The sequence below is a fragment of the Neoarius graeffei genome, chromosome 7, assembly GCF_027579695.1.
Source record: "Neoarius graeffei isolate fNeoGra1 chromosome 7, fNeoGra1.pri, whole genome shotgun sequence".
NCBI classification, from domain to species: Eukaryota; Metazoa; Chordata; class Actinopteri; order Siluriformes; family Ariidae; genus Neoarius; species Neoarius graeffei.
This window is the reverse complement of record NC_083575.1, coordinates 95,088,586-95,105,986: the sequence shown is the minus strand read 5'-3', so window position 1 is coordinate 95,105,986 and position 17,401 is coordinate 95,088,586. Positions and strand designations below refer to the sequence as shown.

At 37.9% G+C, this 17,401-nt stretch overlaps 1 protein-coding gene across 1 annotated transcript in view; it reads right to left on the bottom strand.

The window, feature by feature from the left end:
- Window positions 1-17,401, bottom strand: part of tenm3 (teneurin transmembrane protein 3) — an 813,838-nt gene that overhangs the window by 253,578 nt on the left and 542,859 nt on the right. Inside the window, exons 9-10 of the mRNA XM_060925037.1 lie at window positions 8,131-8,345; window positions 1,014-1,224 (exon numbers count right to left, since the gene is read on the bottom strand). Of these exons, the coding sequence (XP_060781020.1) occupies window positions 1,014-1,224; window positions 8,131-8,345 (426 nt within the window). The remainder of the gene's footprint in view (window positions 1-1,013; window positions 1,225-8,130; window positions 8,346-17,401) is intronic.

The window sequence follows — 17,401 nt, the reverse complement described above, 5'->3', positions numbered from 1 at the left end:
TATGAGTTACTATATCCTTCCTGGCAAAAAATCTTGAACCACGAATCTGTCCATTTCCCTCTGACCCTCTCTTATCAACAAGGTGTTTGTTTCCGCCCACAGAACTGTCGCTCACTCAATCAAAAAAAGTTTTTTGTTTTCCGCGCCATTCTGTGTAAACTCTAGAGACTGCTGTGTGTGAAAACCCCAGGAGGAGATCAGCAGTTTCTGAAATACTCAAACCGAAAATACTCATCTGGCTCAAACCAACACCCATACCACAGTGAACGAAAATCACACTTTGAAATCACAATTTTTCCCATTCTGACGTTTGAACATCATGAACATTAACTGAAGCTCTTGATTTGTATCTGTGTGATTTTATGCATCAAGGGATCGGCTGATTAGAGAACTGCATCAAACAGCAGGTGGATGTGCGGGGTGTTCCTAATAAAGTGGCCGTGAGCGTATATTATAATATTGAAATAATTCATTCTGATAAATTATGAATAATTGCTAACAGAAGTCACGACATAATGCTTCCTGCTAGTTTCACTTCCTGATTAGCCACATTAGTATGACTGACAGTAAATAAAAACTGTTTTTATTTATACATCCTTTGGCTTTCTTTTCTTTTCTTCCAACAATATTTTGACATTTTTCAGCTGTAAACACAAACACGAACAAGCAGGCTGAAGCTAACTGCTAAATTTTGTTCATTCTAAGTCAAAACACCAATGCTGACTGACTGACTGACACATGATCCTGAATGCTAATCAACTCCGTTTCTCGAATGAACGTGAACAATAAGATGCAAGACGACATTTCTGGAGCTTCGTTCCCCTTGGAATGGTTGATATTGATCATCGCTGAGACAAAGAGAAGACATTTTGGGAATTTTAAACATCAATGTTGATAGTTATAGCGTTTAAAGAGACAGCTTGAAGCAGATCGGTGCAGCATGGCTAAGTCGTGAATGATACAGGAAGGTTAGCTGGAGTTAATAAATTAAAACACAAAAACCGAGAGCTAACCGATGATAATGGTGTTGTAGGAAACTTGTTCTATGTTTTTGCCGTCGTTGTAGAAAGCCAGGTGCCAGATTCCTGAGTCGAGGAAGCGGATGAACTCGGCCTCGTGGACGTTCACAGATCTCGTTCTCCTCAGAGATCCCCCCATTTCCACCAGTCCTCGCTTCTCCTTCGCGATCAAACGACTGCCGTCCAGCAACTCCACAAAGTCGTACTGTACATAACAAACACAACACAAAAAAAAAAACAGGAATATGAGCAGAAAATACTCGCTCAACTTAACTATTCAAGCAATTGTAGCATTGCTAGTCAACTAACAAGCTAGCTACGGACTGAAATTAGCAATATACAGTACTGTGCAAAAGGCAAACTTTTTTTTCATACAAACTTTGTTATAGATTTCTATTTTATGACTTCTACATTATTGAGTCAAAACATTACAAAAACATTTTAGAGTCCAAACGTTTGTTTTTCATCCAGCACAAAATTAAACATTACAGAAAAAAAAAAAAAAGTTCGTATCTGAGCAGCATATTCCATAAGAGAGCATTTTTCAGATTAAAAAGAAAACCTAATGAAGGCTGCTGGGTTTTGGTGTAAAATGAAGAAGTGAGTGTGACAGTCAAAGTGTCCAGAAGAACTGTGGCTGGTTCTGTAAGATGCTCAGGAAAACCTACAGATCATTTCCGCATAAAACTGACCTCACTGGACCTGAGACGGATTTTTTTTTTAAAGCAAAGGGCCGTCTCACACCAAATATTGACTTTGCATTTATTCACTTATTATGGCTCACTGCTTACTGTTTATCATATTTTTTTAATGTTGAAACATTTAATTTCATTATTTTTAAGTTGTTTTTGGTCGACAGCATTTCTTTAGATGTGCCTACACTGTAAAAAAAAAAAAAATTAGTCAAGCCAACATAAAAATGTAACGCAACCTGATGCCAAAGGATTTTGAGTAAACTCAACTCCGGGCCAAATAGTTGTACGGACTTGCTCTTTTAAATCGACACAGATGAGTATTTTATGTTGACCTTACTTTATTTAGCAAGTTCAGTGCATTCAAATTGTGATGTTGAAATAAATTGAAATAATCATTCCAATTAACTTGGAAAAGCAAGTTGGCACAAAAAACATTAAGCTATCCTAAATTATTCTTTTTAAAGATTTTTGGGGGGGCTTTTTCCACCTTTATTGGATAGGACAGTGTAGAGACAGGAAATGAGCAGGACAGAGACAGGGAGGGATGGGGAAATGACCTCGGCTTGGAATCGAACCTGGATCCCCCGATTTATGGTATGGTGCCTTATCCACCTGAGCCACAACGCCCCAAAATGTTCGTTTAAGTTCACATAGAAGAGTATTTTATGTTGAGTTGACCTGACTTGCCTTTAGAAGTTCAGTCCAACAAACTGTTTAGTTGAAATAAATTGAAATAATAATGCCAATTAACTTAGAAGAGCAAGTTGGCACATCATGGTTCTAAGTTGAGTTTACTCAAAATCCTTTGGCAGCAGGTTGCGTTACATTTTTAAGTTGGCTTGACTATTTTTTATTTTTTTTTACAATGATTTTTTACAATGATTAAATTTTTTAGTTAACACAAACCTCTCAACACTTAAGTTCTACTTCACTTTGCCTATTATTACACAAACAGAAACAAATACCGACATACGAGGAGGGAATTCCCTGGCCTCTGTTGAGGAAAGCTTAGTCTAGACTCCTATACAACGTCTCGTGTCAGTTTCCACGGACTTCTCACTCCACCCGACCGTTGAAACTTTCGAACTTGTGAAGTGCGCATGCGCAGTGGCATCGGTTAAGGGGCGTCAATCAGCACTTGAATATATAAGTTCACTTAACTTAATTTTCCAATTCCTATGAACTTGTGGCGAAGGAAAGGCATCTCAACTATTTTTTTTTTAGTTACTTGAACAATTAGAAGGGAAATTTGTTCATTCAACTTAGAATCCTTTTTTCACTCAACAATTTTGCAAGTTACATTTTTTACAGTGTAAGACTTTTGGACAGAGCTGCAGCCTTCTAGCACGTACATAATACATTTTTTATCGACAATGTAAATTTATAATGATGATGAAAATAGGACAAAATTGTCAGGAATGTCAACATTTTCCTAAAAAAAAAAGGGCTAAAATTACACTTAACTGCCAACCAAACTTCCCCGTGTTGAGATGCATGAACAAAGCTGTCAGAAGGATTTCAACATTCAGATTCATGAATACCACAAGAGGGTTTTGTTGTTGTTGTTTTTTTGTAAACACAACTTAAACACAGTGATTAGTCATGTATGCTAACGCTACCTTTCAACTAAATAACAAACTGAAAATAACGGTACTCTTTTGTCATTCATTAAAAAAACACTGTTCTTCTCATGTCGATAAACAGCGAAAATATTGCTAACACGCACTGCAATTATTATGTAACACAAAAATGCTAATGTGCGTACAATACAAACAAAGCTAAGATGAATGTAATGCATAGAGTTAAACGTTGCTAAAGTAAAATATTAATACACATGCCAAAACAAGAAAGTAAAAAAGCACAGGCCAAGGAAAAAAAAAGATATTTTGTATGAGATAGACTTGTAGTTTTTCTTCTTTGCACAGGGCTCGACATTAACGGTAGTCCGACTGTCTGAGACAACCGAATGTTTGGTCAAGTCTGCATCTGCCTGTCTGACAGGACAAGTTGAATATTTGTTGAAAATCACCATTTTTATAGAAATTATTCAAGAGTTACATCAATAAAGTTCCAACAAAACTAGTTCAATCCCCTCAGTGATCCGGCCGTGTTATTGTTTACGAAATTCCAGGGAAGCCGAGTACAGCAGGTGTGTGTATAAAAATAACCACAGCGTCATCTCGAATTATAGATTATTAGACTTTCAAATCACTGAAATCAGAGAAATGGTGATCAAATACCTTAATAAAATAAATATGTGTGGTGAATCTTCATTTCATTTGGACATTCAGTGTATTTTTCTTTTGTATGGTTCACATTAACCATCACAAATGTTGTAAATCATTCTATGCACATTCACTGGATATGCGCAATCGTGCGTGCTGATTGGCTACTTTACTACAGTATGAGGATATCAGCTCATATACCATGAGTAGAGAAAAACAAAATGGCGGCGCGTGTTGCTGAACCAACCGAGGACGAAATAAAAACTCTACTCAAAAACAAAATTGTTATCAAGTATTTAAAAGAAACAGAAATAGCTAAAAGAATATAGTCCTCCCCCCCCAAAAAAAACAAATCCCTCCTGTTCCACACACCAGTCCAGTTGGTGGCAGTAATGCACCTTTAAGTTGGTTTGCCAATTGCCAAAAAACCCTAAAGAAGAACCCCCCCCCCCCCAAAAAAAAGCAACAAAATACAGAATAAAAGTATTTGATGGTAAGAATGTAGCTTTTTTAATTTTTTCAATCATTATTATTATCATCGCATTTTTCACAAATTGCTCGTCATTTCACAAGTTTGTTTACATTCTAAGCGGAAATGATTTTGACGGACGTTTTATATAAAGTTTTTATTTATTGAATTTGCAAAAAATAAAAATAAAAATACTCTGTTTCTCAAAATTCAATGAATGTGGATAGGATAAAACAGTTATTCCACTCAATCTCGTCATACATGGATTATAGTCAACTTGGTGCGACGCGCCTCGTCGCTTATCAGATCATGTGCGACTCAATATCATGGAATAACTGTTAAATATTTCAGGGGAATTTTACGACGGCGCCGAACTCACTCACGGTTTGTTTTCATTCACAGTGTGATTCTGTCGCCCTCATCATGTCCAACTTGTTTTCTTTAAATTAATTTATACTTCAGGTTTGAGTGGATTAATCAGGATTTAACTTTATTTCCTGCAGAAGCTTTGAATGTGGGCGAGTCTAAAACTCTTAAAACTGCACATCAGGGAAGGGGTTAGAACACACACACACACACACACACACACACACACCGTAATGGGGCTTTGGATAGTTTCTGTTTATTGTTACAGTTAAAGTTTGAGTTTTATTGAAAAATTATAAATCATTAAAGCAGAATGATGATCATAACTATACCTGCTTTTTGATAAACTTTGTTAATCACTTTCCTTTTGTTGAACTAGTAAATAAGAGGGAATAAAAAGATTCTGGTCAGGACAAGTGTTACTGCTTATCCGACTGGACGAGTCGATTAAAGAGTTAATGTCGAGTCCTGTAGTATCGATTCAAAACCAAAAAAACTTAGCATAATACCTGAACCTGAGGGAAAACAACCATGGAGTAAATTTAATTTTTCAGCAGCCATTTTAAAATGACACACATGCTCAGTCAGGTTTACACAACCATCAGCACAAACGAGACACTAAACAGTCGATAATTAATCCATAATCCTAAATATAATCTGACAAAATACACACAAACACACACACACAGAGGTGAAAAAGTCCCTCGTAGTTAATCACCTATTTATCACCCAACAATCATGTTCAATCACACTGACATGCTATTCGCTATATTACACAAATTAGCCTTTCATCTGTGTGTAATTAAACATACAGCGACACACAAACACACACTTGCTGTAAACCTGAGTGACACTGAGACGTTCCTTCAGGCACTGATAATAACTTCCAAAAATAACAATACGATCGTTCTCAATTAAACATCATGTCACAGTAAAAAGCTAACACGCACGCGCGAATGCTATTTGTACTGTTAAACACCACATTAAACATCATTGTCTCATCAAGAAACACTTCAGCCAGGAATTAAACACACACACACACACACACACACACACACACACACACTAGGCCTTTTACCTCAGGTCTCTCCAATCAGCCAGGAGCTTCTCTTTCTTTTCTTTAATCACATGACAGGTACCAACCAGAGAGGGCGGAGGTCATCATGTGCTTCCTTCGAGGAACGACACCAGCCGAATGCATCTTTTCAGCTGCTAAGGGGTGATGTTACACACCCGGAGGAAAGCGCTATCCGCCCACCTCCGCATACATGAGCTCATAGACGCCTGTGATTGGCTCACATCGCTGTAATTGACAGGCGCGAGAGAGTACGCCACTCCATGTGTAGCTAACAGGTATAGCTAACAAACAAGCTGAACTCACTTTTGTAGAAAAAGCGAAGATTAAAATAAATGCAACTTTGCCTTCAAACTTTAGGCCACACCCATATTAGCGCTCAGGATTAAAGTGATTTTAAGATAAGAGTTTTAGCTCCATGGCTTACTTTTATCCGTATTTATAGATAGCAGCAGGCTAGGTTAGCTTTCACTCGCTAGGTCAGCTTTCACACTCACAAAGTTAGCTTTCTCACTTGAGGTTCGTGTTCTCACTACTAAATTAGCTTTCTCACTCACTCGATTAGTTTTCTTACTCACTAGGTTAGCTTTCACTCTTCAGGTTAGCCTTCTCACTCACTAGGTTAGCGTCCACTCTTTAGGTTAGTGTTCTCACTCACTAGATTAGCTTTCTCATTCACCAAATTAGCTTTCTCACTCTTTAGGCTAGCTTTCTCACTCACTAAATTAGCCTTCTCACTCACTAGGTTAGCATTCACTCTAAGTTAGCGTTCTCACTCACTAGGTGAGCCACCTCACCCATTTGGTTAGCTTACACTCACTCGGTTAGATTTCTCACTCACTCAGTTAGCTTTTGTTGGCTATGTTCGCCATGGAATTAGCATTAGCCTCTTGCGTATATAGAAAACAGGAAAGAGCACATCACAATCCGGTGTTTTGAGGATTTTTTTTTTTTAGATTTTTAAGAGGCTCTTGACTTTTAAATGCTTGGAGAGGGGCTCTCTCCTGCCTTCAGACAAGCTATCCAGAGAGAGAGAGAAAGAGAGAGAAACATACAGAGATAGAGGCACAGAGAGAGAGATAAAGTGGAGAAAGATAGAACGAGGCAGGGTGAAAGAGACAAACAGATACCGAGAGGGAGCGAGATGAACAGACAAATAGACAGAAAGAGGGATAGATGGAGGGAGAGAGAGAGAGAGAGAGAGAGAGAATCTGATACACGGCTTTGGCTGAGTTTTTTATCTCTGTTATTTCACACAACACATTTTTCTTATCCAAAAAAAAAAAAAACCAAAAGCAAGACGGAAACAAACAGACGGAGCCGAGGAAGAGAAAAGACGCCGTTTCGACCTGCGGAGGAGTCTGCAGACTTTAGTCCCGTCTCTTATCCGTCCATCCGTCAATATCCCTTCATCCCGTCCTTCTGTACAGCCTTAAAGAAACATATCGATTCATCTGTGGCAACTAAAGGGACCGAGCGGCACCGGGGCGTCTCTGCATATCGACTTCCATTACGGAGCTTTCAGCTGACAATTGACTCGATTAACAGGCTGCTCGTGGCATGACAGCTCGCCTGCACATCGCTGAAGTCAGACACTCGCCAGCGCTAGTCACACAGCACGGTCTCCATTAACTTGAGTAGCTAAAGTTACCAAGGACAGCTTTAATGAGCATAATGGGATTGATTAGTGTTAGCACGAGTTTTTCTGCCTCTTTATGCTAACTCTCTGAATTCACCCGAGCCTCAAGGTAAACAAACCACAACAACAAACTAACTAACTAACTAACTAACTAACTAACTAACTAACTAACTAACTAACTAACTAACTAACTAACTAACTAACTAACTAACTAACATCAATATAACATCTACAGGCGTCTAAGTCCCTGTGTATGTGTCAATTTATATGAGTCTCACAGCATGGCAGCAGAAAAAAGTGGGTGTGGCTTCACTTTGACTTGCTTCAAAGTTTCCAGTTTATAAAAAAGTATGAAAAAAACCCTCAAAATGCAGCTAAACTCACTCCTGAAGACTGATCTGAGGGCTGTCTGAGGGTGGGCGTGGCCTGATATTCTAATGAGAATGCATGATTGACAGCCCAGTGTCTGGGACTCCACCTGTGATGAGACTCAGTATTGTTAGCCTTGTGATGTTAATGCTAAGTCATTGACATCACTGACCCCTGCAGCTTGTGTGCTAATTCACTAATGAACGAATATATGTTCCTGTTAGATGTGTGTGTGGTTAGAGTTTGTGTGTTAGTTGTATGTGTGTGTGTTACCTGAGTGTGTGATGGTGGCAGGCCCTTGCGTCCATACACTCCAACGAGTGCGTCTCTCTGCAGCGAGATGTTGAACTTGAGGGACTGCGGCTGATCGATGAAGAGCTGCGAACGCCAGAACATTCCAGGAGGAACATCTTGCACTGCCCGTTTCCCCACATCCACCTCACCTGTGTCTATAGTGTTATTCTCCTGAACGTACACGCCCCCTTTACCTGCACAGAGAGAGGGAGGGAGAGAGAGAGAGGATTCATTCAGTCACAGTAATCCTTACAGCAAATGTCTGAAGCAAAGACATAAAAAGTCAGAAAAGTACAAATTAATTAATTAATATTCATTTTAAGAATCTCACAATTCTTTTTTAAATGCTTTCAAATATTGTTTATAACATTATTGTTTATAATAATAATAATAATAATAATAATAATAATGTTAGCAAAATGTACTATTGTTTCTCTTGTTAGTTTTATCCAGTTTAATAAAAATCATATTTTTAAAATTATATTTATATCATTTTAATTATTTTTAAACGTTTATCAGGTTTGTTCTGTATCTTAATGTGATTTAGTTAATAGTGTGCGTTATTGTTATTAGTTTTAATTATTAGTTAATATCACTATTTTCTAATTATTATTCTTTTTTATTATTAGTTTGAGTTTTTTGTTTTCTTTAGTTTGATCTTTTGTTTCTATTTTCTATTACTATTTATTCATTTTCATCATGAATTATTTTTAAAGTATGTGTAATTAATTTCTAATCATTATTTATACTATTTTCATAATTATTTATATTATAATTATCATATTTATTGATATTATTTTCATATATTTTTATCAGTTTAGTTCTGCCTTTTAATTAAATTTTGTTAGCTTCTATCGTTTTTCATTTTTTAATTCCATGTACGACTGTAGTGTGTAATAAACAACTGTAGTATGTAGTGAATGTAGTGTATAGTGTATGACTGGTGTGTATAGTGTATGACTGTGTGTAGTGTATAACTGCAGTGTTCAGTATATACACTACACACCACAGTGTATAACTGTAGTGTGTAGTGTATAACTGCAGTGTGTAGTGTATGACTGTAGTGTATAGTGTATAACTGCAGTGTGTAGTGTATAACTGCAGTGTGTAGTGTATGACTGTAGTGTGTAGTGTATGACTGTAGTGTGTAGTGTATAACTGCAGTGTGTAGTGTATAACTGCAGTGTATAGTGTATGACTGTAGTGTGTAGTGTATAACTGCAGTGTATAGTGTATGACTGAAGTGTGTAGTGTATGACTGCAGTGTATAGTGTATGGCTGTAGTGTGCAGTGTATGACTGTGTGTAGTGTCTAACTGCAGTGTATAGTGTATGAGTGGTGTGTGTAGTGTAAAACTGTGTAGTGTATAACTGCAGTGTTTAGTGTATGACTGTAGTGTGTCATGTATGACTGTAGTGAGTAGTGTATATAATGTATTGTGTAGAGAACAAATGTAGTGTCCGACTGTAGTGTGTAGTGTCTGACTGTAGTGTGCAGTGTATAATTATAATGTGTAGTGTGTGATTCAGGACACAGTCTAATCCAACCTGATTAGTTTTCTGTGTTGAGGTCTTTGCATTTGTCCAAAATCCTAAATATGAATTTAAAATGGATTTATGAATCATAATAACAGAACATCATTAAAAATATAGTATATGGGATTACTCTGGCTGTATGTCATCATCCACACATTTCCAGTTGAATCAACTTATGGACCAGACTGTATGCAACAGTGTGTGTGTGTGTGTGTGTGTGTGTGTGTGTGTGTGTGTGTGTGTGTGTGTGATGTCTAGCTTGTGAGCTTACTTGCTTGTTAAATAAAATGTCTCTCAGCCCAGAATTCGTAAGTCTCCCACACAAAGGATAATAAAAAAACAGCAAGTTAACACTTAGCTGCAGGTCATGCAAGGTTTTGTGGATTATATTGGATGGACTTAATGCAGACATACACCCACACTTCCTGCTAAATGTGTACCCCGGCCCCGTGGTTTGACCCAGACCAAGCTTCAGAGAAAAATGCTTGGCTCTCCAGTGTGTAATTTTTCAGAGGCGTTTTTGGAAATTGCACACAGTGCGTGATTACATGGACGCTCGTGTCCAAAAAATATGAGTCCACTACTGAGGCTTGTTTTCATTTTATGATTTATTTTACATTTTCCTCAGTTGCTCCTTATTATTCAAGAGGCCTTTATTTAAACCAGAGACAGATCCAATCCTGCATGAATTTTCTCTCCACACACTTGCCTTGTTTTTATTTTTCAAATTGTTGTGACAATATACCATGTAGTGTTAATTACTGCATTTACTGAACAACTAACACGTGATATGGACTCCATTATGCGTAAAATCTAATCTTCCTTATTGCTCTCAGCCAATAAGGCGCGTTGAAGTCTTGTTCGAGAATGATCATTGAATTACTTTTCAGTACGTGATGAAATAAAATAACAGTTCTTGGGAGTTGGACTCAGACTTTTGGTCCCTCTGTCTCTTTATATTGCATTATGGGAGACAGACGAGTCTGAGCTCATACACTCACTAATGGAAACCAGCTGGCATTAATACACCATTAATTATTCCATAAAGCGCTTAGCAGGCTAACGCAAAACCATCCTTTTGTGGCTGCACTCTGTCCCACTGACTCAGACCGTATCTTAAACTTTTATAGCAACATCGCTGTAACATTTATTTTAGAATAAACCTCCAAATCCATCTTATTTATGCCGATCTCAGCGATTAGCAATATAAACAACTCTGAAGGAAATGGAACATCAAAACCACTTCCCATGTGCTTCCTATTCAACAGTGGAAGGAAAAGACATAACACACTCATCATTTAAGTGGCTGCGGTTGCGAGAACACTGTTCCTAGGAAACTAGCAAACAAGGACGGCAAGCATGAGCTTGCTAATATCTGAAATTAACAGTTCAGCTAACTGGCACATGGAACTTAAAGCTCAAAACAGATTTATCAGCAATAACAACTTTTACCTTCAACGTTTTATTAAATTATTAACAAACTAGTCAGGGCACATAAAATAATGGTTTAACTAGCTAGTGCATGGCCGCTAATCTTTTATACAGGCAAAGTAAAGGCTCTGTGTTGATGAAAACAAGACAAAAATATTGGGAATATCAACATTTACCTCAGATGTGTTGGTACCTTGCTAAGGAAAGAATTAATATTAGCTAAATTAATTATAGAATTGAGCTAGCTATCATGTAACTGTTAAGTCTTTTATTATGGACAAAATGAAGGTGTAGTTACAATGGAAATGAAAAGAAAACACTAAGAATATCAACATTTACCTCAGACATGTTAATTACTAAACAAAAAAGACTATATATTAAGAAAAAAACTCTACACTCAAAATTACTGTTTAGCTAGCTAGCACATGGCGACTAATCTGTTATACAGACAAAATAAAGGTTCTGTGATGATGGAAGCAAGACAAAAAATATTGGGAACAGTAACATTTACCTCAGTTATGTTAGTAAATTGCTAACAGAATACCCAATGCACTTAAAATAACTTTAACTACATGGCTCATGGCTGCTAGTCTGTTATACAAACAAAACAAAGACTTAGTGACCATGGAAACAATGCAAAACATTATGAATATCAACATTTACCTCAGATTTGTTGGGTAGTTACTTAAAAAAAAAACTGTTTAGTTAGTTAGCACATAGCTATCAAGTAGTTTATATGGACAATGTAAACGGGTTGTGACAACTGAAACAAGGTACTATAAATGTTGAGAATAACAATTTTCACATTAGATGTGCTGGTAAATTATGACCAAATAATCAGTATACTTAAAAATGACTATTTAGCTGGCTAGCGCATGGTCACTAATCTGTATACAGACAAAGTAAAGGCTCTGTGTTGATGAAAACAAGACAAAAATATTGGGAATATCAACATTTATCTCAGATGTGTTGGTACCTTGCTAAGGAAAGAATTAATATGAGCTAAATTAATTATAGAATTGAGCTAGCTATCATGTAACTGTTAAGTCTTTTATTATGGACAAAGTGAAGGTGTAGTGACAATGGAAATGACAAGAAAACACTAAGAATATCAACATTTACCTCAGACGTGTTAATTACTAAACAAAAAAATACTATATACTTAAGAAAAAAAAAACTTTACACTCAAAATGACTGCTTAGCTCGCTAGCATATGACTGCTAATCTGTTATACAGACAAAATAAAGGCAATGTGATGATGAAAATAAGACAAAAATATTGGGAATATCAACATTTACCTCAGTAAATTGCTAACAGAATACATAATACAAGTAAAATAACTAACTACATGGCTGCCAATCTGTTATACAAACAAAATAATAAATATTTAGTGACCATAGAAACAGCGCAAAACATTGTGAATATCAACATTTACCTCAGATGTGTTGGTAAAATATGAAAAAAAAAACTTATTCTACAACTAAAATGATCGTGCAGTTAATTAGCACACAGCTGTCAAGTCTTTTCTATGAACAAGGTAAAGGCACAGTGATGGTGAAAGCAAGACAGAATCAATGAAAACATGAACATTTACCTCAGATGTGCTGGCAACTTGCTAAGAAAATAATTAATATGAGCCAAATTAATTATACAATTAAGCTAGTTATCATGTAACTGTTAAATATTTTATTATGGATAAAGTGAAGGTGTAGTGACAATGGAAATAAAAAGAAAACATGCACAATATGAACATTTACCTCAGGTGTGTTAATTACTTAAAAAAACGACTATATCCTTAGGAAAAAAAAACCCTCGAAACTCAAAAAGACTGTTTAGCTGGCTAGCGCATGGCCGCTAATCTGTTATACAGACAAAGTAAAGGCTCTGTGATGATAGAAACAAGTCACAAATACTGGGAATATCAACATTTACCTCAGACATGGTGGTAAATTACTAAGAAAATACTCAATACAGTTAATATTACCGTTTAGCTAGTTAGCACATCATTGTCAAGTCTTTTAATTACAGAAAAATAACAATAAAAGTAATAGTGGCAATAGAAACTAGACAAAAACAGAAATAGCAACATATACCTCATTTACCTCAGACATGTTGGTAACTTACTGGAAAAATAATCCTATGATGTAAATTATGATTAAGCTAGCTGTCAAATACCTCATACATCTTTTATTACAGACAGAGTAAAGGTGTAGTAACAAGGAAGTGTTGGAAGAAAGTCAAAAACAACATATCAATTTCAATGTTTACCTCAGATGTGTTAAATACTAAAATAAAACAAAATGTACATACTGAGGAAAAAAAAACCTCTTTACAGACAAAATGGCTGTTTAGCTACAGTGGTGCTTGAAAGTTTATGAACCCTTTAGAATTTCCTCTATTTCTGCATAAATATGACCTAAAACATCATCAGATTTTCACACAAGTCCTAAAAGTAGATAAAGAGAACCCAGTTAAACAAATGAGACAAAAATATTATACTTGGTCATTTATTTATTGAGGAAAATGATCCAATATTACATATCTGTGAGTGGCAAAAGTATGTGAACCCCTAGGATTAGCAGTTAATTTGAAGGTGAAATTAGAGTCAGGTGTTTTCAATCAATGGGATGACAATCAGGTGTGAGTGGGCACCCTGTTTTATTTAAAGAACAGGGATCTATCAAAGTCTGAGCTTCACAACACATGTTTGTGGAAGTGTATCATGGCACAAACAAAGGAGATTTCTGAGGACCTCAGAAAAAGCGTGGTTGATGCTCATCAGGCTGGAAAAGGTTACAAAACCATCTCTAAAGAGTTTGGACTCCACCAATCCACAGTCAGACAGATTGTGTACAAATGGAAGAATTTCAAGACCATTGTTACCCTCCCCAGGAGTGGTCAACCAACAAAGATCACTCCAAGAGCAAGGTGTGTAATAGTCGGCAAGGTCACAAAGGGCCCCAGGCACTGGCGTAACGCAAGTACTTGGGGCCCCCCTGCAGCTACTAAAAGTGTGCTCCCCCCCCAAGGCCACCCTGCCATGGCCTCCTCTCTCTCTCCCTCTCACTCTCTCTCTGTATATCTCTCTTTTGATTGCTGAAAAGTGTGAAAAAAGTGCCAGGGCTCAGCCCCTGACAGCCCAGGTCCTTGCCTTATGATGGACCTCTTTACATCATCATCACAAATATCAACAGGGAAATTAGCCCTGTCACTAGGGTAAGAGTCAGTCTCAACAGCGCATTCCAGAGCGGAAGGAGTCCCAACAGTCTCGCTGCCTGACAGTTCTGCTGCCAAGTCAAGGAGCTCTTCTTCATCGGGCCCCGTAATGGGCTCTCCCTCAATTGAAGAGTCAACGGCACAGACAGAGATACCTTCCTCACCTGACACTGTACACTCATCTCTCTCATCACCAGCCATCTGATGCACGGTATCTCCGTCGCCCGACGCTGCAGAAGGGCATGCATCTGTGATCTCACCATCGAACTCTCCCTCGTCTGCTGCTAACCCTTTGAGGAGTATGATTGCATATTAGAACTTAACTTTTTGGGTTCTCACGGCGATGTCACAAATGCTCCGCAAGATTTTAACACAAAAGTTTAAACCATGGGAGTTGTAAATGTTAGTTAGAGAAATTTCTGGATGGATTGGCTAAAGTCCTTTAGCTATTCCTCAGTCTCAATGTAGGCAGTGTAGGTCCCTACGGCGTTTTAATTGACAGAAACAACCAGACCTTTTTTTTATTTAAGTGATCTTTCTCTTTGTTTAATTGCCATAGGCTATTGAGCTCTTTGATGCTTGATTGAGCAACTTTATACTTAGCTTATGCATAGCTCGTCTATGCATGGCTAATGCACGAGCCTCTGCCTCGTTTTAACTGCACTAGTCGTGCCCCCCCCCCATGGCCCTACCTGTTAGCGCATCATGAACTGGAGGATAAGACCTAACTCTCCCAAAAACGGATAAAATTTTGGGCAGTGTGGATGTAAATTCTTCTTTTTTCTTTTTGATTTGCCACTTTTGAGCACCACTTTTTTCTCTGGTACGCTTCATTGTTGTGTTTATTATTTTCATGTTTCATCAGACTTTTTCATGCATTGAATCACATCGGGTGACGGGCCCCCCCTAGCGGTCGGCCCCCCCGCCTGGCGGGGGCTGCGGGGGTATACTTTACGCAAGAGGCCCCAGGGTAATTTCGAGACAACTGAAGGCCTCTCTCACATTGGCTAATGTTAATGTTCATGAGTCCACCATCAGGAGAACACTGAACAACAATGGTGTGCATGGCAGGGTTGCAAGGAGAAAGCCACTGCTCTCCAAAAAGAACATTGCTGCTCATCTGCAGTTTGCTAAAGATCATGTGGACAAGCCAGAAGGCTATTGGAAAAAATGCTTTGTGGACAGATGAGACCAAAATAGAACTTTTTGGTTTAAATGAGAAGCATTATGTTTGGAGAAAGGAAAACACTGCATTCCAGCATAAGAACCTTATCCCATCTGTGAAACATGGTGGTGGTAGTATCATGGTTTGGGCCTGTTTTGCTGCATCTGGGTCAGGACGGCTTGCCATCATTGATGGAACAATGAATTCTGAATTACACCAGCAAATTCTAAAGGAAAATGTCAGGACATCTGTCCATGAACTGAATCTCAAGAGAAGGTGGGTCATGCAGCAAGACAACGACCCTAAGCACACAAGTCATTCTACCAAAGAATGGTTAAAGAAAAATAAAGTTAATGTTTTGGAATGGCCAAGTCAAAGTCCTGACCTTAATCCAATCGAAATGTTGTGGAAGGACCTGAAGCGAGCAGTTCATGTGAGGAAACCCACCAACATCCCAGAGTTGAAGCTGTTCTGTACGGAGGAACGGGCTAAAATTCCTCCAAGCCGGTGTGCAGGACTGATCAACAGTTACCGCAAACGTTTAGTTGCAGTTATTGCTGCACAAGGGGGTCACACCAGATACTGAAAGCAAAGGTTCACATACTTTTGCCACTCACAGATCTGTAATATTGGATCATTTTCCTCAATACATAAATTACCAAGTATAATATTCTTGTCTCATTTGTTTAACTGGGTTCTCTTTATCTACTTTTAGGACTTGCGTGAAAATCTGATGATGTTTTAGGTCATATTTATACAGAAATATAGAAAATTCTAAATGGTTCACAAACTTTCAAGCACCACTGTAGCTAGCCAGCGCATAGCCACTAATCTGTTATGAAGATGAAGTAAAGGCTTAGTGATGATAAAACAAGACAAAAAATACAGGGAATATCAAGATTTACCTCAGATGTGTCTAAGAAAAGAAAGCATATGACTAAAATTACACCTTAATTATGCTTAGCATCGACTGCTAATTGAAGTTTCTGCAAAATTGTACCAGTTTCCTCTTCAATGACGGCCCCTCGGTCGTTGCTGTCACACGACATAGCAGAGGGCTGTGTTTAATGCTAACTAACATCAATGTTACGAGTAGGTGAACTTTCTACCGCAGTCATCAGTAGCCATGCGAGTTCTGTGCATTACCCGGTACTCACACATGAGCTAGAACCGTACAGAAGTGTGTCGAGACAGAGTGAGTATAGACAGGAGCTCATGTGGAGCGTGAGAATGGAAAGAAACGCACCATCTGTGAAAGTCTGATCAGCAGCAGGGTATCGCTCAGGGAGAGAAAAAGAGCGAGGGATGGAAAACAAGTGCCAGGAAGACGCGCAGTGGGAAAAAGAGGACAAGGAGCAGATCGACATTTGGGAGTTTCAGAAGTTCGCTGGCCACTTCAACTGTGTGTGTGTGTGTGTGTGTGTGTGTGTGTGTGTGTGTGTGTGTGTGTGTGTCCTCTTTGAGTCCTTATTTTTTCCTCCTTTTCCTCATCAGTTTTCTTCCTCTCAGTTTTTCTTGTGCTCCATCGTTTTTCTTTCTCAATTAATTCCTCATTTTGTCTCTCCTCCTCTTTCTTTATCTTTCTCCTCATCTCTCCTTCTCCCCTCTCTTCCATCCTTTTCTGTTTTTTCTTACTTCAATCCTCGTCATTGATTCTCTCTCTTCTCAGCCTTCTTCTTCATCTTGTCTCCACTCTATCCCTTCTTTTCCCAACCTTTTTGCCCCTCCATTATTTTATCTTTCTCAGTTAATTTAGACATCTCTTTCTTCATCTCTCCTTTCTCTCCCTTTTTCCTTTCTTCCATCTTTCTTTTATTTCTCTCATTTGTCCATTTTCATCTCTCGCTCTATATCTTTTTCTCTCTTTTTTTTCTCAGTTTTTTCATGTCTTTCTCTTTGCCTT